General features: G+C 38.9%; 1 protein-coding gene across 2 annotated transcripts; it reads right to left on the reverse strand.

The window, feature by feature from the left end:
- Nucleotides 1-1,593: 1,593 nt before the first annotated feature.
- On the reverse strand, nt 1,594-21,645 carry epn3a (epsin 3a). Of its 2 annotated transcripts, XM_056752726.1 has the most exons (12): nt 20,105-21,645; nt 17,462-18,165; nt 13,650-13,768; nt 13,523-13,573; nt 9,967-10,044; nt 9,055-9,144; nt 8,179-8,271; nt 7,045-7,177; nt 6,649-6,816; nt 5,806-5,865; nt 5,479-5,709; nt 1,594-5,393 (listed from the first exon to the last, which is right to left on the reverse strand). In XM_056752726.1, the coding sequence occupies exons 2-12, from the start codon at nt 18,057-18,059 to the stop codon at nt 5,107-5,109; spliced, it is 1,908 nt and encodes a 635-aa protein (XP_056608704.1). In that variant the 5' UTR covers nt 18,060-18,165; nt 20,105-21,645; the 3' UTR covers nt 1,594-5,106. The 2 variants fall into 2 exon arrangements, with proteins under 2 accessions (XP_056608704.1, XP_056608705.1); XM_056752727.1 differs by lacking the exon at nt 9,967-10,044 and having other exon boundaries at nt 20,105-21,643.
- Between the last annotated feature and the right edge of the window lie 959 nt (nt 21,646-22,604).

The following is a 22,604-nucleotide window of genomic DNA, read 5'->3' on the forward strand; positions in this document are numbered from 1 at the left end:
TCAATTTGTACCTTTTCTTGGCATTTTCTCAGCAGATATTGATGGACAATCTGCAAAACAACAGGCCATCTGAATTTGATTGGATTGAAGCATGGTAAAATGTGGTTAATAGAGCCGAGAGTAGTACGCTCTTATTGGTACCATTAACAAATAAGTGAAAAATTCTTTACCATAGGATGACACAAGGGACAGGAAAGTCTAGAATTGTATTATGGCCATTCTAATTTTGTGTAAATCTTAAAGGGGCCATTCTTTTGCTGTTTTTAAGCTCACTTCATCACTTAAAAACATGTGGATCGATCATCGTGTAACGTAGGTCTGCTTGTGCATGTGCAAAGGTCAATCTTTGGTAGAGATCGCAATTTTTTCCTACTATGGCGAGGGAAATGACACCGGACCAATTGGGGGCAGACCGTTTATGTTAATTAACACTAATAACAGAAGCGTTAGTTTTGCCTTTTTATATTGTACCCGAGTTGGGTCATAAAACAAGCAGATTGACCAGGAGACATTTGCAAGCAGGACTTCAAAGGACGTTTCATAGAAGTGTTTAAGAGGTATGCGCACACACAATATCAGTGTATTACACAGAACAGCTTTCACAGCCGATGTTAAAGTCATGAAGCTGTTATTTGACCGTTGGTTATCTTTGAATGTGTGTTGTTGAATTCTTACTACCAACTGTAGGTCTGGGATGAAAGTGAAATTAATTCATTAAGCTCAGTCAAATGTTTACAGTCTCTGATAACCAAACACTACTCCAGCGGCTCTTCCTTTTCTCTAGGGAAGGGTTCGCCCTTTTTTGGCGTATTCCTTTGGATTAAGTGACATCATGTACCCGGGAGGTAGAGGGCTTTAGTCTGATTCCAGTCGTTCACTGTAGTTTAGTTGCTCTAACAGCAACATTACACACTATCTAAAGGTTGAAATTTGCCATCCCGGGCCATGGGTGCTTTCAGCAAATCTATTCTGCACAGGAGAATACTATTCATATTCTTATGTTGTTGTTCCTGTCTGTCAGGAAGTCGTTGTTTGGAATGCTTGACATGACATCATTAGAAGTCCACCTCAGGACATCACAACACTGGAGCTCAGTGCCAGTCTTCAGAAGGTTCTCACCTGGCTCTTTTTGTAAAAAAAAAACCTATCCATCCATAAAGGATGAAAAATAAAGAGGCATCTGTCATCTAAGGTGGAGATATGTTCTGGCTTTCAAACGTTCTGTAAGCTGAACTCGTTTTTCACAATGGGTGGTTTGCTACAGAGGGTTGGGTTTGTTTACATAGTGTCTTTAGTCCTGTTATAAAGAATCCTGTGATGCACCTTATGAAGTTGGATGAATGTGTATGCGAAGCAATAATCTAGGCAAAGGAAGGCTTTTAGAAATACCTCAAATAAAGGAAAGTTTTGATGTATAGGAAGGTTTTTTGGGGGATTTAAATAACGTACATCACTTTTTTTTAAATATCAACAGGGAAAAATAATGTTAAAACAAACTGTATATGGGTAATATGTAATGATATCTATACATAAGTACAGCATTTAGTATGAGAAAAAAAACAACGTTTAGAAGCAACAAAAAAACGAGGCATGTTATTTTCATTTTTGTATTTGTTTAGCAACATGTTATGTGCAACATTCTTACATTCTGTTAGTATGTGACATTAATCCATTCAGAATGCCACAGTATTTACATTCACTTGCTGGAAGTCCGTTCATTCAGCAGTCAATGCCCATATTATAAAATCATATCCTCTTTAAATCATTGGCCCCAAAATCGTCTTCCCTTTTATAATCCGACATCCTGTTAATAGAAGCCACACCCACATTAGATCCATCATCTGCCTGGGTTTGACTCACCTCCCCAGATTTCAGTTCATCTCAAGTTAATGACATGAGAGCATTTCAAGAAATCATCAGATATTTCAGACTTACAAATGGACATTAAAGCAGACCTAGAAATTCTTGCAGAACGTATGAGAGGCTTTGTGCTTGATTATGTATTGACTTACGAATAGTACAATATTCAATCCTTAAAGCATGAGATGTGTTTAATGTAAGATTATGTCTGGCGGAGCAGATGATTTGTATTTGTTAAGAAACTTGCATCCTTCTGTATTGCCTTGTGATGCACAGGTGATGGTCACGCGTTTACACAAACAGCGATTTTATTGCCGGAGGTCACCTAAGAAGTCAGATCTACTGTTAGATGCTCTAATGTTATCTGTGAGCTGCACATCTGGAGACAGATTTGAACAATCTGATCACAAATGATATTTCTACAAGAGATAAAATATGTAATTCTTATGATAGCTATGAATTAAAGGTGCACTGTGTAATTTTTCGAAAGGATCTATTGACAGAAATGCAAATCAATATACATAACTATGTCTTCAGACGTGTATAAATATCTTACATAATGAAGTGTTATGTTTTTATGACCTTTGAATGAGCTATTTCTATCTACATACTCCGCGGGTCCTCGAACATGGAATTCACCATATTGTTTCTACAGTAGCCTTAAACGGACAAACTGCTCTGCAAAATGCGTTTCGTGAATACATTATCTCCTTCAGCAAAGAATTAAAAACGTGATGCCATTTGTCAGCCGTAGTGCTTCAAAAGGAAGGAGTGAAGTGAGGTACTCTTTGCTAGATGTCGCTAAATTTCGTACACTGGACCTTTAACAGTCTCCAGAGAAGAGCGGCTGTATATCATTTGCACCAACGGGTCACATCCCAAACTAAATGAACGATTATCATGCATGAATCTAACATTATTAAAATACATTCTCGACTGAGTATCTCACAGAAGACAGATTTCATGAACCCTGTCTTCACTCCTACTGGTAGTCGCTATGTTGTGTCGCTGCTCATTTGCATGAAGGAAAACTTTCATAACTTTGTTGCATCACTGGACACACCTTTCATGCATTGCCAATGATAACTATTGCCAGACCCCCCCGTAAAAAAAACTATAAAACTAAAGGCTGCTCTGTCAAAAGTCAGTGGGGTACACATCACTACACTGAACAAAGTATTTTCGTGTGGAAACACTTCAGTACTTAAAGCTGCAATCTGTAACTTTTGTCTCTCTGTCGAAACCCTTGTTTGAAACATAAAATTGCAGGTTCCTTTACGTAACGAATTTTAAGCATTTCTGCCAAATTCAACCTGACAGCTCAAAATAATAAATCATTATGGCCTGGTTTAACAAACAAGGTTTATCTTAAGCCAGGGCTATGTTAAATTAGGATATTTAAGTTGGTTTTAATAAAAATGCCTTTGATAGAAACATTACTGGTGTGCATGTTGGGTCAAAACAATGGCACTGACATGTTTTAAGATATGTTTGGGGAAGTTATTTTCAGTTTAGACAGCTCCAACATTAGGGGTGTAACGATACTTCCTAGTACGATATCTGGGATTCACTTAAGTTATGATAAGCATCGTAGAGTGATGGAGATATTTTACGATATGATGTTTAATTCTATAGGTTGAGCGATCTGGACCAGAGAGTCACGTGTGCTTATCTCACATATGCGGTAGAGAGATGTCTCTGGGAGAAGGGGAAGCACAAGACACAATCTGTGTCTCCATGTGGTTTACAAAGCGTCTTATTTTCCGTCACAATCGCCGGTAAAACACATTAAACTTGAGCGAGACTGCTGGAGAGTCTCCCCGAAACTCTTTTCATAGGCAAGCGCAAACGTTTTTATATGCTAATATAATTCTTTTTGGCTGCTGCATAACGTGAAATGCAACATACAGTAAGCCAAAAGAAACCAGCGCTGTTCCGATTAGAGATGTGATAACGTGAGTCGTACTGTACATTTAAAGATTGAATGACATGCTAAAGATCGAACCACGTAGGTGATTTGCATGATTGAAGAACTGTAATACAGTTAATGTAATATGTCTTTTCGAAATATATTTCTCATTCATAACTGTCTCAAGTAAAGACAGTAGAGCTTCAAAGATATGTGAGCCAATGGCATTTGAGTGTGAATTTGATTGGTTGAATGGGAGTTAAGCCAGTTAGATTTTAGTAGACTAAATATAATGTAGATTTCGTCAATTTAAACTAAAATGATGGGGATAATTAAAATACGACTAAAACTTTATTGCATTTTAGTCAAAAGACTATGACTAAAACTTAGTTTGCTGTCAAAATTGACGCTGATCTTAATTCTAATTTATTGTTAAATTGCACTTTTTTCTGTGAAAAACATGCAGTACAGAAGGTTCAGTTTAGCCTTAAAATGTTAAAATTACAAATGCAAAGAAAAAGGTACTGAAATTGTTAATATTTTGAAAGCAATTGTTATTTGAATTTGAGTTTTATTTTTTATTTGGTTATAATACCGTGATACGTAGTCATATCGTGAACCAAGCATCGAGATATGTAGCGAAGCGTGAGCTGAGTGTATCGTTACACCCCTACCAAACATTCCTTTTAGTCTGGGACTAGTCTAAAGCCTTGTCTGTAAAACCGGGCATATACGTTTACGGTTGTGACTCATTATAAGTTAAGTAGATTGTTTTAAACATTGCTTGTTCAGGTACTGCTCGATAACTGATTTCTGTTCCATTTTAACCAGAAAAAGTTACAATTTGCCTCTTTTTAAAGTGATCCTATGTCATTTGGAGTGTGCTATACAAGAAGTCTACTTCAAAATAGCTGTTTTATATGAGAAGTCGGTGGAAATTTGTGATTTGATGCGACCACCCACTTATTGTCAGTGTTTCTCGACTGACATCAAGTCCGTTATATGTTTGGCTGACAAGGCACCACAATCCAAGATGAGCACTGCTGACCACCTTTCCCAAAGATTAAGACTCAGTTCGTCATCTTCACTTCTATTGGAAAATCCCTTTCATCAGTAAAACTGAAAACTACTTTTGTCACTACAAATCGCTGTATGTGTGAACGGCCTATAAGAGTAACTGCAAAGGGCAAAACCAGAAGGCTGTGAAAAAAGCCAAGCCATACAAAACCAAGTAGGTCCAATAAACTACTGTTCCAGCTGGTAGTCTTTTAAAAGCATTGTCTTTTTCAAACCAGTAGATGCTGTCCGGCCAGTTTAGGTCTGGATGAGTTTATGTTTTATAGGAATGGATTCTGGTTGTGTTGGTCTGGATCTCCAAGCGTGGATGTCGTTGAAAGGGGAAGCAGTGGTTGGGGAAGGTTTCCAGGTACTTCCAGCGGGGCGTGCAAAGACTGGTTGAAGGTGGTGGGCAGGGATGCGGGCTGTTTGCTGGCAGACATGGGCAGACCGGCATTAAAGGGGAGAGATGAGGGTACAGGCGATGTGGAACTGGGACGCATCTGATTTAGAGTGAGACGCTGTTGTTCCTGCTGGAATGGATTAGTAGCTGAGGGAGTGCTTATTCCTACAAAAGAAAAGCGTCAAAAGAAAAAAGTTACCAAATTATATCAAATGAGTGATGGTCCACTGTTCAAATGGTGTGTTCTTACCTGATAAAAATGGGTTGAAGTTCTTGGCAGGAGGGTTGGAGGGTATCAAAGAGTCAAAGTTGACAAGCGATGCCGCAGTGGGGCCCAGGAACGCCTCAGGGGTGCTGCAGGTTTGAGGAGTTGGTTTTTGTAGACTTTCACCAAGGGACGACATATTGAAAAGCTCAGGACTGCCGTGGCCGTTAACGTTTGCCTGACCTCCGTCCATAGCCTCATCAAAAAGATCGTCATCTAAATGAGATTACGAACAAAAACAGAAAATATTAAGGCAATTGTGACGCAAAACAGAAATATGTACCTATTTTCTTTTAGAGTGATTGTGATTGCCTGAAGGACTTGCTGCCCGAGGAGATGGAGTTCTGAGAGGACCAATAGATCCTTGCCTGTCTGCAGGTAGAGGAGAAAAGGGATCAATGCCAGTTCTTAAAAGCCCATTAGGAAGTAATTGAAGAGTTTGGTTCCAAAATGAGATAATTTGAAATTTTGTTCAAAAATCATGTTTTTATTGTACATTCCAATTAATATCAGTCAAACTGCAGTTGGTTCGTTTTGACTTAAGCCATTAAAAATTAGAGAAATGTTTGTCTGAGTTGTAAGTAAGGGTACTTCTAAAAGTTGATACACGCATTAAAACATTACAGTTTCTGTTTGCAGGAAACACACCAAAAATATTGATGAATCATACATCAGTGTATACAAATCTTTGTCCAATAAAATGCTCTTTATAGAATTTCCCTCCCCTTAATATCTTTGTATATTATAGTAAACCATATTTTTTTTCTGAGCTTTAATATACAGTAGTGGCCAAAAGTGATGTCCAATTTTGAAAAATGTACGTCTTCACCCTTTAAAATATTTATACAAATATGTTTCATAATTATGTTTTGAGTGTAAATGTGTTCTTTTATTTACAAAGCATTATTTCCTTTGAGCTTTTTTGTTGTTCCAAGCATTTTGGGAAATTCAAATAAACCCCATATTCCTTCATAAGATTACTGTTTAATCAAACCTAATGGGCATTTAAAAGCAAACATTGTACAAATATGCCGCAAAAAATGTATTTTAATTGCATGTTCAATCGAAGTAATTGTATAGTATACATAGTTCTGGATATTTATTTTCCTTAGATTTCATTTACATATGCAACCACTATTGGTCAGCTTTATATACCAGTATGTGCAGGGGAAGTCCAGGTCTGATGCACAGAAGCAGGATTCAGGCCACTCTGAGGAGCCTCCCATGGGTCAGGAGGTCGCTGTGCCCAAGGCTGGGAATGAACACTTGAAGCAGGTGGCGCCATCCATGAGCTACCATGTCTAGCATTTAAAGAGCTGGGCTCTGCTTAAACACAATCCATCAGGCGTGTTGATATTAATGAGGCAGTATTAAGAAGGTGTAAGATGTAAAATCTACAGTCATATTGCTCAATTTTATTTAAATCGCTTAAGCTCAAAATCCAGCTTTTTAGACTCACTGGAGTCTTTATATTTAGCCATCAATGAATTTCTATAGATCAGGACATCAATGCCTCTACTAGTGCAGATAAAACACCTCTGTGGATCTTACCCACACAGTCCCAGGGGTCGCCTCTCCGAGGACCAGCCTGGGCACTATGGCCTCCAGATGAATCCCAAGGATTGGCCCTAGAAGCCACATCAGGGGCTGGAACAAAAATATCTACAAGATCCAGCATGGCAGACTGCCAGAGAAGAAAGCAGAACAGCACTTTTAGACTGTTATTAGGTCACTACTACACAATAACTATATGCTTCCTTAGGCCTTGTTCACACTTGACTTCTTTTTTGACCAGAAAAAGTTGACGATGGTGCTTTTTAAGTAAAAAAAAATGCTTGCAGCGTTGTGGTTACAAATAGCAGCCGGCAATCTTCAACGATAGCAATTGTGCACAAAAGCAGCTTAGAGAGACAGGATGCATAGGCAGCGCAACGGAAGTTTATTTGAATTATAAACAGAGAGCGTCTTTGCTATAACCAATAATGTTTTTAAAATACAATACTAATTTCTCGCAAGAAATGCCATCAAAAGTTATTGAAAGTGAAAATTAAACTAGCATTTAGACATAACTATGCTCCAACCGTCGTCTCGGCCGCCATCTTATTTTTTCAAGCTTGAGCCTTCTCGACCAATCACGTTCCTTGCATGTTGTTATGGAAACAACAGGTATCTGTCATTTGTTAGCTGTGAAAAAGATGCTTGACGAAGAGCGTCTTGAACTTTTTCAAATCAAAAGACGGCCTGAGCTGCAGAAGACGCTGGCGCTCAAAAAAGTGCTCGGCACAACACAGTTTACTCCATAGGATTATTAAGCATATCTTAATGTATAATGTAAAACAGACACTAGCAACTTCAAAAAAGTAGTCAAGTGTGAACACGGCCTTAGGCTAGGAGTCTGCAATGCGGTTTTCCAACTGCACTACAGCATTATGCATATTTAATGTCAATGCATTATAAGAACGCAACATAATTTACAGTAACATTTAGAGAATTATAAATATCTTTTCCAGGTTAAGCAGAGTTTTTGTCCAAACCAGCAGGAATGGCAATACACAGCGACAGTAGCAGTGGAGTCAGAAGTGATTTTGGTAGTGACAGATATTGAATGCTTAGATTGGCATCATCATAAAACTACATTTTGTATTTAACTATTTATAGTTGTAATATAAAAGCATTGTCTCTTACTCCTCCTCCTCTTCCTCTGGCCTCCAAGTCTCGTTTGCTCTCCTCCAGAGCTTTCTGAAGCAAAGACTCGTCTCCCTGACGACTGCGTTCCTCCTTGTAACCAACAGACAGATAAAGTTAAAGCCTTATGTGCACAACCACTAATCATAAACATCGCAAAAAAGCTAAGCTTCAGCTTTTATTCAGATGTGATACTCTACTTTCATTATTCCTTCCTCCAACACTAATACATTTTGAAATACAGCAATAAGAAAGATCAACACTTCAAAGAAACATATATATTTTAAAGCTAAAAAACATGCGCGTAAGGAGTTCAAACATTCTGCCTACCATCTCACATATTTTCTCAAGAAACTTAATGTGAGATTGGGATTTATCAGGAAGGGTCAAATGTGCAAATACTGTGGAACTGAGGAGTGCAAGTGAGAGTTACTAATGTGCAAATTTGGCAAGAAGTGAGAGAAAGACAAAGGGAGTGAAGGAGGAGGAATGATAGTGAAGCCATAGTGAAGCTTTATGTGGAAAGCCCAGAGAACAGCAGTCAAAAAGCATTTAGGTGTTACTGTATGGTTTCCTTGTTTAATACAAATTCAGAATGTGTCTTGCTTTCAACCAGGTTATTAGACATCTCCTCTACAATATAGATCTGATCTTTACACATTTGAGAGAGTTTGATGACTTCATTTCTGAACACTAGAAGCATCTCCCGATTTCATTATTTATCGTCCACAACTGTCTTAACTGGCTTCAGACCTGTTACTTTAGGACTGAAAGTTTGTAATGATCTAAAAGCAAAAATAACATCAAAATGATTAAGCACAAATGGCCTCATTTTCTAGAAAGGTGCTTAATAAAAGTCCAATATCAGTAGTCTACCTGCTGATGTTCCTCTTTACTGAGGTTGAGGGCCATCTGGAGCTGTGCCTCTTCGTCCATGTCCAGAGCAGCTGCGGGTGGAGGCGCCGGCTAAATACACGTCACATCAAATACAATCAGATCACAGACACTCATGACAACACAAACTGATGTCAAGCAATGCACAGTTAAAGAGTACATAACCATTTTTAAGGTCCTACTTTGGTTTATGGAGTGTCCATCAACAAGTGTATGTACATAGAAGGTGTAAAAACACTATAATTTTGTTACAATAGGCAGTTATTCTTACATTACTTCTTGACTGACTCTCAAATGATTCGTCTGTGATTCATCTATCTAATCCCCTCCTTTCCGCTAGCCTACTCGGATGTGATCGGTCAGATGGTCAGATACAGTGTTTGGTTTTCGCGGGCAGTCCTACGAAAACGCAGGCGGGGACTATATGTAGTGACTTAAATCCGCGGCGGCTCGAGAATCGGACTAGGGACGACTCATTTGCATGATTCAGAGTCGACTCCCTTTTTCCAAGCCAATAACTTTGTTTTTTATTCACCTTCGGATTTACAACTTGGCAGACTGCTTACATTCAAACACGGTAACATTGCACACTGCATGAAAGGAGATGGTGGTCTAGTGGGCTAAACCACTGAACTGGTAAATCAAAGGTTGCTGGTTCGATCCCAGCAGCCACCACCAGTGTGTCCTTGAGCAAGACACTTAACTCCATGTTGCTCCAGGGGGATTGTCCCTGTAATAAGTGCACTGTAAGTCGCTTTGGATAAAAGCGTCTGCCAAATGACTAAATGTAAATGCATGAAATGTTATATTCATGATCTGATGTTATGAACTCTTTAAGGCCCAAACACACACGCAACTCAAATCAACAACGAAAGAGTTTTAAGTGTGTGGTACCTTCTGCGCCTCCTCTTTACTGAGACTCATCGCAATCTGCAGTTGCGTCTGCTCATCGATATCTACAGCAGGAGGGGGCTGGAGAAGAAGAGGAGTGGATAGACTGATAAGTTATTGAATGTGAGAAAAAAAAACTAAATTTCATATAATAGCACTACGATCATCATGACATTCCCGTCTTAATGTAAAATTATAAGAATCTTAATGTTAAAGAAAAGATTTTCTATAAATACAGCAGTGGATTGGTGTCGACACAAACTCCCTGACACACACATCCCAGCGTCATAAATATAATGGGATCTCTGCTGAGCCTGACTATCATTATGAGCACTGGATCAATACGTCAGTCCGGTAACACACTAACACTTACTGTAGCTTCTATTAGCCCTGCATTATCACAGTGAGATGAGAGGGTGCTAATGTCTTTTACTGCTGGATGACTGTGCACTTTCTGCACAATGAGAGATGTGTAGCTACCGCCTCAAGAGTACAACAAAAGCTACAGCTACAAAGCGAATCACTCGCCTGCATTCAGTGATGTCCTAAAGCCTCTGAGCAAACAAGGACATTGATAATACTTCAGTTATCAATTAAAGCACATTACAACCAGAGCCATTGAGAGAGAGATTAGTGTCAACTCCGTTGACTCCAATGGAACCGTTTTTTACAGCAATGGCGGTTCATGGAGGCTCTCAATAGTTCCCGGGAGTTACTAGTTATGCACGGAGCCGAAAGCCATTTAATGAATAAAAAATGAAAGAAAAAAAGAGAAAACATAACTTCCTGCAACTATCTGAAGGCTCAATGAATCACGTGACGCTCCAGCTTTTGGACATACATTGGCAGAACTCTCTCTCTCAATGGCTCTGAATACAACGCAAGATGTTTTTAAAGTCCCCATGAACCTGAACCAGCAATCGATTTACTTCCGTATTTTGAAGCATTTCCGAGTGAAGCAGAGTTTTGAAGGAGAAAAACAGTGGGCGTGGCTTTTGTCTTCATCTGTGATTTGATTGGATGTGTGAAAACAGCCACTGCATTTGAAATGGAACAGGTAGCAGACTGACAGTTGAAGGGGAGGAGTTAATGGTACTCTGCCCAAGCCGTCTTACATACGTTGAGGAAGATTTTACTCAAGGAATCATGAACACATTATTTTACCATTATAAGTTCTATTCTACATTTCACTGTGCAAGCACATCTCTAGCTGTACAGAGTAATTTCTTTGTCATTGTTTGGGCGCCCAACCAGCTAGGCATGGTGAGGAAGAACATGTTTCAAGTTATATTGGTAACTCAATGACTCAGTTTGACATGTGCGCGTGAGAGGACCTGACCAGGCCAAAACAACGGCTTTGCAAACCAACTCGGCTTTATGTGTCTTGACAACAAAGTCTATCTTCTGGTATCAAAGCTCGAGACTCAAGAGTGTTTCTTCAAGATAGAGAAACCACAACATCTAAGATGGACAGTCATTAAAGGAAGAGTGCATTTTCAGATTTTAACTGAAGATTGTGAGGCCACACGATTCAAAGAAAAAAGAATGACCCACATCAATAAACTAATTACAATAAACGCTGCAATGTAACTTGAAATATGTCAATCGTAATTTTTTATTTCACTTGGACTTTAAGAACATTCACACTTAAATATAATGGTTCATCGTGTACTAGTTCTGTCTACTAGTAGTCTACTTGTAAAGTAATGTCAAAGTTCATCCATAATTCTTCTCTGATGAGTTCCCCTGTGGTGGAATGAACTGCAAGCGTCTACACGAACTGCAGCATCCTTCACAACTTTCAAAAAAACAACTCAAAACATACCTGTTCTGCATTTATTTGACTCAACAATAACTGTCTGTCTTGTGTCAAAAACAAACTAAAATAATATAATAATAGTTGGTGCTCATTCTCTCCCTTGCTTACTCCAGCTTTAATCCTCCTAGTAGCATGGCCTTGTAAACTAACAGTAGTGTTTTTTAGGGTGTTGACAAAATGTTATATGCACTCCTACTTGTAAGTTGCTTTGGATGAAAGTGTCTGCCAAATAAATAAATGTAAACGTGAATGATGACATCACTATGACGGCTTGGGCTCCGTTTCTGAATGGATTACCTTCTTTTCTAGATCCAATACATGTGTGTTGAAAAAAGCCACGCCTTCTATTTATCCCATTCATGTCATTTCAGAAATCAGACAAAATGAAACGTGCAAGCTTGTGTTTGTATAAGTTTGGTTATGTGCATGTAGCGTACATGTGTGTTTAGTGATACCTAGCATAACATGGTTTCTATCTTATCAAATCTAAAAAAGAAGGTTGACGTAGAACAAGGTAAAATATACTGGGTTGTTCCCACAATAAATCCTGCCCAGTGATTTATAGAAATGCTAGAGTTCGTGACAACAATTGTCATGGTTCCACCTCTCCTTGTCAGGTATTTCTTGGTTTAGAGGTGGAATCATACAGAATCCTCTGTTTCATGTGGGGAGAGACATTTTTGACCCTTGCGGTCTTCCATACTCTCCTCAAGTCGCGTCAGTGCCCTACCCTCCTGTTTCCTAGTTTGTGTTAATTACCTTCCCTATAAAGAGTCCTCATGTTTCTTTGTCTCGTTGCGCGTTCATTGTTTGAGGTTATCTGTATGCTGTTTGTGATACCTGGTCCTCTTCTGAGTTAATCAAAGTAAGTGTCAGTTTAGTGTTTGTTCCAAAAGTGTTTGTTTTGTTAGCAATAGTTTTAGTCAGTCAGTGTCCTTGTTTATTGTTTAAGTATATATATCCCAGTATTGTTTACCCCATCGTGGGTCTTTGTTTTCCCTGTTTTTGTAGTGTTCTTTGTATAAATAAATCCCTGTTAAAACCCCTTATCCACCGTCTCTGCCTGCAATTGGGTTCTCCATTGAGTTTCATGACAACAATTTACACAAAATTGTATTATCTGACTAAAATCACATTAAATTTTGAAAGGAAGTAGAAAGCACCTAACGGCTTTAGTTGTTGACGTCAGAGGCGCTTATGTCCAATTCTTCCATATGTTGGCTCAGATTTATTGGTTTATTTGGTTTGCAGCAACGAAGAATGTGATTTATGTCGACTGCAATGAGTTTTCTGATGTGAAATATTGCCGGTCAAGAGCAAAAACACGGTTTGTGCCGACTGCAATGTGCTTTGTGTCGTGATTCATCAAAATTAGAAACCAAACTTGCTTTCATTTCATAATTTTTGTCAAACCTATTCAGTTACTGTTAGTGCATGCATGATTTAAAAGGGATAGTTCATCCAGAAAAGAAAACATCATTTACTCAACTTCATTGTCATTTCAAACCTGTATGGCGTTCTTTCAATAAAATATTCAAAAAAGGCATTTTAGGGAATGTTTGTAGCCAGACAATTGTTGGGTAACCAACATTCTTTAAAACATTGTCTTTTGTGTTCTGCTGAAGAAAGAAATAGTCATATAGGTTTGATAATGACAAGAGGTAAATGATGACAAAATTGTAATTTCTGGGTGAACTATTACTTTAAGAACAACTTTGTTTACATATGTACAACAAGCACCTCTGATACTGTGTCGGGGCACCGTCTGATATCTGATGTCACATCCTGATCCTGAAGTGAAAGCAGAAGAGCAGTGTTACAGAGAATAACAATAATCCAGTTGAGAGCAGCATTGTGTGAAGCTCACCTTCTCGCTCTCCTCTCGGCTCATGGCCAGGGCCAGCTGCAGCTGAAGCTCCTCCTCTCCGCTGGTCTGCGGCCGGGCCCGCTCCAGATCAGGTGCCAGATGAGGGGAGGATGAGGACGCTGGGAGGAGGAAAAAGAAGAAAACGCTTGACTCAACCTCTCGGGTTTGGATGAAAAAGGGCTGGGGCTGGCACTGCCAGGGAATGTTAAACGAGGGCCAGATCGCCACTGTTCCGTGCCGAGGTTGGAATTGCTTTGCTGTGTCACTTTGACTCTGCTGGGGAAACAATGGGGTGTCTGCGTGGGCCAGCAGACGCTGAAAGGTTTGCTGATGGAGCTTATGTTATAAAAACAACCCCGTGCAAGTTTTATTTGGCGGCGCACCCATCTGGATCTGCTGCATAAACTGCTTCGAGACTTTATTCAAGAGTGGTCATAATGTGTTTGACTGACCTTATATACCTTATATATTCAAATTATGAAAATGTGCTCGCTGGCATCAGTAAAGTGGCTTTCTTTCTGTCTTCACCTATACTCCGCCCACGAAAACATGTCACAATATTTACTAACAAAAAAAGGTTTTATATAAGGAACTAATGTGGGGAATAATGAATGATTGTATAGACCGTTTCATCTTAACAACATAAACAAACATTACGGCACATGCGCACTTTTGTGACCCAAGGTTAACTTCAGGTACACATTCACAAACAAAAGTGCCTGTAGATTATTTCTGGTAACAATCAAAAGAAACCGAGAAGAACAGTTAAACTTTTCAATAGTTTTAATTTAGACTGCGATACCAATCTCTACCACTAGATGTCAATGTACCACACGGTTTTCTTAAAGGCGACCAAATATAGCACCCATTCAACAAATTGTTTATTTAATAAAATGATCATACAACAAAATTCAACAAGTCGTTTAATAAATGAATACAATTATTATTCAGTAAAATAATAATATAAATTAATATGAAATTAAAATATAGAAAACTAGCCAAACACAAACCGGAAGTAAGCCTGGGGTAAGGTACGCACATCCAATGAAACGCTCTATAGGGGCTATTTCGGGCAGAGACATTATTTTCCATTTCTATGCTAACCCCAGCATCTCTGCTTGGTTTATTGGGGTTCACTTTGAAATTTTGGGTAATCTTCACAAATAATTCAGAAAGTAATGAATTCAAAAAATGAAAAAAACTTTTTGCACATATGCAACTGTCATGGCTAAACAACATTAAAGCTTCTGGTTAACAGTATCGATGGGAAAAATCGAATGAAAAGTAATGGGATTTTTACTTCTGGAACCAATGTGCTGCTGAACGCTTGACACAGCCCCAATTGGTCTGGAAGCTATTACTGTACATGCAGTGATATTTACACAGTGCATGTTACGCAGTGAAAACACTGAGTTCTACTCTATAAAACATGTGAGAAATTCAATCATCCCGCAAACACAATACAACCATCTTGGACAGAAAGCAGCTGTAACAAACAACATATAGCAGACTCACCATGATGTGAGCATGTATGTGGATAGTCCCCCGAAAATATATAAGCTAAAAAGACCTGAAATCATATTCATATCTGAAAGCACATCTGCTAAGCTACATGACCACAAACAACAGTCTTTATTCAGCACATATGGAACTGAACCCTTCAGTAAGTGCCATTCTGAAGAGAATGCAGATGCATATTGATATGAGCAAGCTTTAGAAAGATTTTGAGCGCAGCATTATGGGAAGTAAATACCAGATTTGTTTTTCTAGAAATATATTTTTAGCAATAACATCTAAACCTGAAAAGAAAGACTTTTGACGTTCTTTAGCGCTGGTTTAAACCACTGTCAAAAGTGTCATTTGACTTTCCTTTATAAAACACGTTTTATAGATAGGTAATCCTGAGGAAAGATCCAATCAGAGATGTGGTTGATACCACTGAAACACCCACCAAAAGAGCTCAGCTGTGAACATTAAATATTATTATTTATTAAAGGAAAAGTTTCAATTGAGCCACTATGAACGGAAACAACGATATCTTTAGTACTTTTCTGGACCTTGTGACCTGGTTTTTATATGTTAGTGGGGGTTTGTACTGAATGCACACCAACTCATGGGGACCTTTGTCACTGTGGGGACCAAAATTGAGGTCCCACGGGCACAAAAGCTTATAAATTTTACAGATAGAATACACAGTTTACAACTCATAACCACTACCGACGGTCCCCACGGAGATAATAAAACATACATGCGTGTGTGTGTGTGTGTGTGTGTGTATTATCTACATTAAAGATCAAACTAAAAAGGTCACACTAGCTGTCTCTCCCTCGTGACATGACCACATTTTAAAGTCAGTGGATGGTAGTTGAACAAACAATGCAAGAAGTTTGTCCCCACAGGCTCTCAGTAGTCTGTCGTACATTGTAAGGAGGTAATAGTTTTGTCATTCCCCGTGTCCTAATATGTCTAGTGACATTCTATATTATAATATGCTAAAAGAAGAAAAGAGCTGTCAGGTTAATGTACACTACCGCTCAAACTTTTAGAGTCACATACTCATATTTTCACATTCAAAATAGGGAACTCATCAAAATGATGCAATGTAACAGATGTTAGTTTCGGAATTTACCAAAAACAAAATCTCACATTTTGGCATCTTCAAATGAGTGACTTTTTACCTTGAATTGGCAGAAAGTTGGCTTTTTATCTTGAGGTCTCTCACTAAGGCCTATCTCATATGTACATGGGTATTTTTATAGACTCTTTTTTTCCTTCTTCGTTTAAAAAAACAACATCATTAGGGTCCACACGAAAATGCAAAAACACGCTATAAAGCGCTGTCAAAAGCATGCTAAACCAACAGGTGGCAATATAACCCTAACCATAAAGCCGTGTTGGCCAATCAGAAGCCTGGAATCTGACGTCAAATAAATTTGAGATAACGGCACCATTCCTACGTCATTTCAGTTTTTTTTATTTTTTGCTCCATCCATTTCAAGCACATTTTATAAAAATAAAGATAATTTAGCAGAATATTTGCTGAATTTACAAAAGTGTAATAAAAAGTTCAGCAAGAATCGCATGTGGTTATCATTTAATGATACTGTATAAAAAACATAGTTATGTCAGTGAAGTGTCACTTTCCTCTGCATGTAATATTTGGTAAACAATTGGGGGAAAAAGACTTCCAAGGTTGCCTCATTTGGAGATTACACTACATGGCGTTGAAACATCAAAATCTGAAACCTGATGGACTTTAAATGTCATGCCTTCAACTTTTCACTTTCATAACCCAGCCAGCTCATTTGTTGTTTCCTTAATCCTTCACATTTAATGGATGACTATTTTTATCTTCAGTCATTCACACCCTCATCATGAAAAGCATGAGGTATCCCACGCTCACAAAAATGAGGAAGCACATTCTTGATACGGGTTTAACATGTGTCCTTCTCTTATGGGTGTAGTCTACAGACTTTTCATTATTGACATTGGTAGGTCATTTGTTTTGAAAAATTGAAAATTCTGTCATCATTTACTCATCTTCTAGTCATGTCAAACCCGTTTCTTTCTTCCGCAGAACACAAAAGAAGATATTTTGAAAAATGTTGTTGACTGAACAGCGATGGCAGCCATTAACTTACATTGGGGTTGTGTCCATACAATAGAAGTCAATGGCTGTTCAGTAATCAACATTCTTCAAAATATCTTCTATTGTGTTCTGCAGAAGAAAGAAAGATTTTTGGGTGAACTGTCCCTTTAACTGTGGCAAATTCACAACACCCACACAGAAACATAAGAAGAATCAGACTCACAATTGAAGGAGGTCGGTGAGCCCCTAGATCTGCCGATCTCTTCCCCATACAGCGCTGTCATGCTGGGCTGACTGGTGCGACGCCCCGGGTAAGGAGGCGGTAAAGATCCATATCCCATGGCGCTGCTTGTTCCAGTGACACGCTCGCGGGTCTTGTGTGCCTGGGATCTCTCGTGCTTGAGCCGCTCATCGTCCCTCAGCAGGGAGACCAGCTGCTTGGACTTTTCCCGCACGTTCAGGCCCTGATCCTGACCGTCTCGGTCAATGTACTGGAAATCCCGCAGAGTCTGGACGGCATAGATGTTCTCCTTGCACTGCTGGGCCACGCGCTCTGATCCCATCTTGATCAAGTAGTCCAGCAAGGACAGGGCCTTGTACACGTGCCGCCAGTTCTTGCCGTGATCATTGAGCCTCTTCCAGATGATGCCCATGACCTCTGTGAACGCCACCACGTTGAAGGTCAGGTCCGCGATTTCCAGCATGAGCGAGGTGGGAGGACCCCACGGGTCGTTGGACGTCGCCTCCCTGACCTTTATCTCCGCATCCGTGTAGTTGTTGAAGATGTTCTTCGCCTGCCGCCGTAAAGATGAGGTGGTCATGATGACTTAGGGTTTGAAAGAGTGAAGATTGAGTGCCGGGTTACGATACCGCTGGCTTTCTTTTGCCACAGAGATGCAACGATCTTCAGTGAAATCTACAGCTAACCTGCAGAAAATGCAACATATGTTATATTTTATTTCAGCAACTTTCTCCACAGCTTAGTGTCAGTGCCCAAAAAATCTAATAAACATTATGGAGTGCTGAACTTCTTTGGAAAAACAGAAATTCCAATGGATCCAATGGTCCGACAGCTGAAAAGTTAGTACTTTTGACACAGAAATCAAAGAAAATAACTTGGCTCCTATCTGCAATATAAAACATGCCAGGTGCAGTTAACATTTCTTTAAAGCAGCAAGTAACTCTGAAATGAATGTTTTTATAAATGCTATTGTAGGTACTTACATATTCGAAGCACATCAACTTTCAAACTTTTTCAAACATTTTTTAACTATTTTAATCTTTTAAAATGGATCGCATCAGAAATTTGCTTATTTGAAACCCCAGAACACATCCACAATCTTTAAGGCTGGCTTTCCAAAGATGTGGAACGTTACAACACGTTTGTGAACTGCATTTATTTAGTTTTAATTAACGTGCAATCATCTCCACGGGTCATTCACACTCTACAAGAATTTCTTCTTCTTAATATTTCTTTCTCGAAACAGAGATCTATTAGAGACTGAGGATCTCTTGCATTTTATTGGAGCATAAATTGTCTGCATACTGCACCAGGACAGGCTCAAAATCTTGCTTTTGACTATGTTTGCAACCGTATGAAATGTAAAATAATATTGCGAGTTTCTCTGACTAAAATACAGTTCACTTTATATGAATTAGACCACCCCCTAAAGACACCCATGACATTGCTGTGATGACACATTCTGACAATGATTAACAGCAGTTTGCCTAACATCACATTTCCACCGAGAGTCTGTTGGTCCAAAGCAAAGAGGGTGCGAACAATACACAATTATTTCTACCATGAATACAAACGCATGCAAGCTTTTCTCTCACTGTGTGAAAAAATTGTCTTGGATATTTAGCCACAACAATAAACTACAATACAGTGTAAAAAAAGGGAGGACGTACAACATAAAATGTATTTTTTCCCCTTCTCTACATAGATTTTATATTGGCATTATAAACTCTTTAAAATGAATAAAAATAGCTTAGTCCACGGGGTACACTGCACGTCAACCCTGTTACCAACATATCCCCCCTTTTCAAAATAATGAACTCTTCCATAATAAAAACTACTGTTGCGACGTCATCCCTTCAGGAAGCATTCATAATCACATTATCTTGCGTTTTGTTTGACAGTATTAAACATTTGATCATGATTTATAACCACGTGCACTGAACATTTGGGTGTTTTAACTGTGATTTTTTTGGAGGGCTTTAATTTTGGAATTCAACTGCAAACTTGTCAACCCTGTTCATCGTATTAAGGCAACATTTAGTCATTTCCCTGGATGTGGTTCAATACAATTTGTGAATAAATATCAGACAAAACGTTTCATACCCAAGAAAAACAAATCGACATTTTTAAATGGGAGAAAAAAAACAAATTTAATTCAATGAGCCAGGGAACGCGTCTTCTCACATAATGTAAACATTTGAGAAAATGCGCGTGTACAATAACGCAAGGCTCGGTAAAGTTACGCGCATTGTAAATTACGCGAAAAGAGTTGAGATTGCTTTGTTTACTAACTTAACTCTTGTTGACATCAGCTACTCTAGTCGATCGATCCGAAACACAACTTTTAATCCGGTCCGGTTTAACTTCACATTTAAATCGCTGTAGCTGTTGTAATAACCGTTTTTAAATCAGCTATAATAGTATCCAAGCCTTTGGGGTTTAAGTGTTAAGGGACAGAGTGCCGTTCCCATCCTCACAATGCGGTATTGCGGCAAAAGAGCTCAATGTTGGAAGGCGATATTGGGTCGCGTGACTCAGCTGGAATAGGAGACTAACATTCGGAAATCATATGTTGACCCATGAGAGCCAAAATCCCGTCCATGTGAACGTCCTTTGTGTCCTTACCTCTCACAGCTTGACATAAAAGTCCCAACTTCGGGGACCTGTCGGTAGCAGCAGCGCGCCCCTCCGCATCTCCGCACGTACTAGTTGATCGTTTTCAGTCGTTTTTTTCGAAGCTACCGGACCGTTTGGCTGCTTCGAAGTTTTCCTCGTTTGTTTATGTTGTTTGCTTTGTGTGGGCCTATTCTGTTGGAAGATATCGGTACATATCCCGAAAACGGTCCCGGGCTCCAGGCACCCCTGCCCTGTTAAAGCAGAGTAAACTGAACCGAGGGGAGGGAGGCCTGCACAGTCAGCCTTTAACCCGTTGTGTTCCGATCACACATCCCTCCTGGTTTATCGCACATCGTATTAGAAAGCAAACTTTTCTAACCTAATACGATCTTTGCAGATCTCACTGGTAATAATGAGATAATTCCTAAACTTAACAGCAACGATGTTCTCTGAGGTGCAATTGTTGTAAATCACGTGAGGATGGTGGGTGTTAAATTACCACAAACTGTCAACCTAAATTCATTCTCCTGAGTTATTCATTCTTTTCAAGTGGAAGGTCATGGCGTACGTAATGGAGAGTAGAAAGGTAAGGCACAGACTCACTATTCAACACGCATATACCAGGCCCTTTTGTTTTGTTTCATAGTATTTGATCACATTACACATTTACAAAGAGATGTGCAGAGGCTAGCGGACTGGTGTAGTGTCAATGTTGATAAAACTAAAGAGATGGTTCAGGAAGACAAAGAGTGGTCACTCTCCGTTGTACATCAACGGCTCCTCAGTGGAGACCGTGAAGAGCACTAAATTCCTTGGTCTCCACCTGGCGGGAACCTCACCTGGTCGCTCAACACTTGCTCCATCATCAAGAAAGTCCAGAAGCGTCTCTTCGTCCTACGAAAAGCCCACCTCCCTCCCCCCATCCTGATCCCTTTCTACAGAGGGACTATTGAGAGCATCCTGAGCAGCTGCATCACAGTCTGGTTTGGGAACTGTGAGACCACAAGACTCTATAACGGATAATTGAGAAGATCATCTGGGTCTCTCTACCTTCTATCATGGACATATACACCAAAAACTGCATCCCTCTCACTCACTTTTCACCCTTTTGCCTTCTGGATAAATGTACCGGTACGTTGTTCGTTTCACTGTGTACTGCACTGTATTTTGTTGCGATTACAATAAAAGCCACTTAAACTCTGAAAAAGAAACCTTGAAAAGAAAGTAAGAGAAGACCTGATTTTTGTTTGTAGCATTCCTGAGGCAATTGTTTGGCCGAGCAAGAGTTTCTGGAAAGACAAGCTCTGCAGTAGATTAAATGATAGGGTACTCACCTTGTTTCAGTAGATAAACAAAGGAAGGTCACAAACGTCCTCAAGAGCAGTCACAATTTTATTTTGTCTCTTAAACTGTATAAGATGCAACATTTGGTCTCAATTATTAAAGCGCCTATTTAGTAACTTCTGAGAGATCCGCCAGGCCTGAGTTACCTCTCATTGTCACCATTAAAAAAAAAATCAGACACCTAATGAGATCTGGATTGTTATTAGTGTATTATTGGGTGGGTTGTTAAACCATTTCAAAAGCATCTGTGCTACTATATTCTCTCAAAAGAAGAGAACATGGATGTTTTCATTGTTTTACTTTCAGATTCAGTTATTTTTGATTGAATAAAATCCTGTTGTTTAAAGGACCAATGTATATTTTTGGAGGCAGAAATGTAATGTAATAAAAATAACTATGTGTTCAGAGGTGTGTAAAGATCTTACATAACGAAGTGTTATGTTTTATAACCCTAGAATGAGCTATTTCTATCTACACAAACTGCAGGTCCCCTTGCATGGAATTCAGCATGTTGTTTCTACAGTAGCCTCAAACGGACAAACTGCTAAACAGTGCGTGTTTCGTAAATATGTTATCTATTTCGGCAAAGAAGAAAAAATGTGATGAAATCTTACAGTAGTTCTGTGTCAGCCACCATAGTGCTTCGAAGGGGAAGGGGGATGGGTGGAGTGAGCCATTGGTTGCAATTAGTAACCTCACCACTAGATGCCGCTAAATTTCATAAAATGGACTTGAAGAAACTTCCTTACTGATGGTAACTGTTGTCAATGCTATAATGGTAAAACAATATTTAATAAGAAAAATGTTGTTATTCATATTTAATAAGAAATAGTATTATTTAATAATATTAATAGTATTACTTATTATTTATTCATATTGCATATTAATTCAGGTATACAGTAAATTAGAATATATTAAGAAAAATCAATGAACTGTTTATTTTAAAAAGGCATTTTAGACAAGAGCTGGTTTTTAAACATGAATGTTAAAACTGAACGCAGTAAAGATAAATTTTGTCCCTGGACAACAAAACAAGTCTTCTGGGTAAATTTTTAGGAAATCGAGTTTTTTACATAATTTGAAAGCTGAATAATAAAGCTTTCTATTGATGTTGTTAGGATATGATACTATCTGACAGAGATATAACTGTTTAACCCTCTGGAAT

This window comes from Triplophysa dalaica, chromosome 7 (assembly GCF_015846415.1).
Source record: "Triplophysa dalaica isolate WHDGS20190420 chromosome 7, ASM1584641v1, whole genome shotgun sequence".
Taxonomy (NCBI): domain Eukaryota; kingdom Metazoa; phylum Chordata; class Actinopteri; order Cypriniformes; family Nemacheilidae; genus Triplophysa; species Triplophysa dalaica.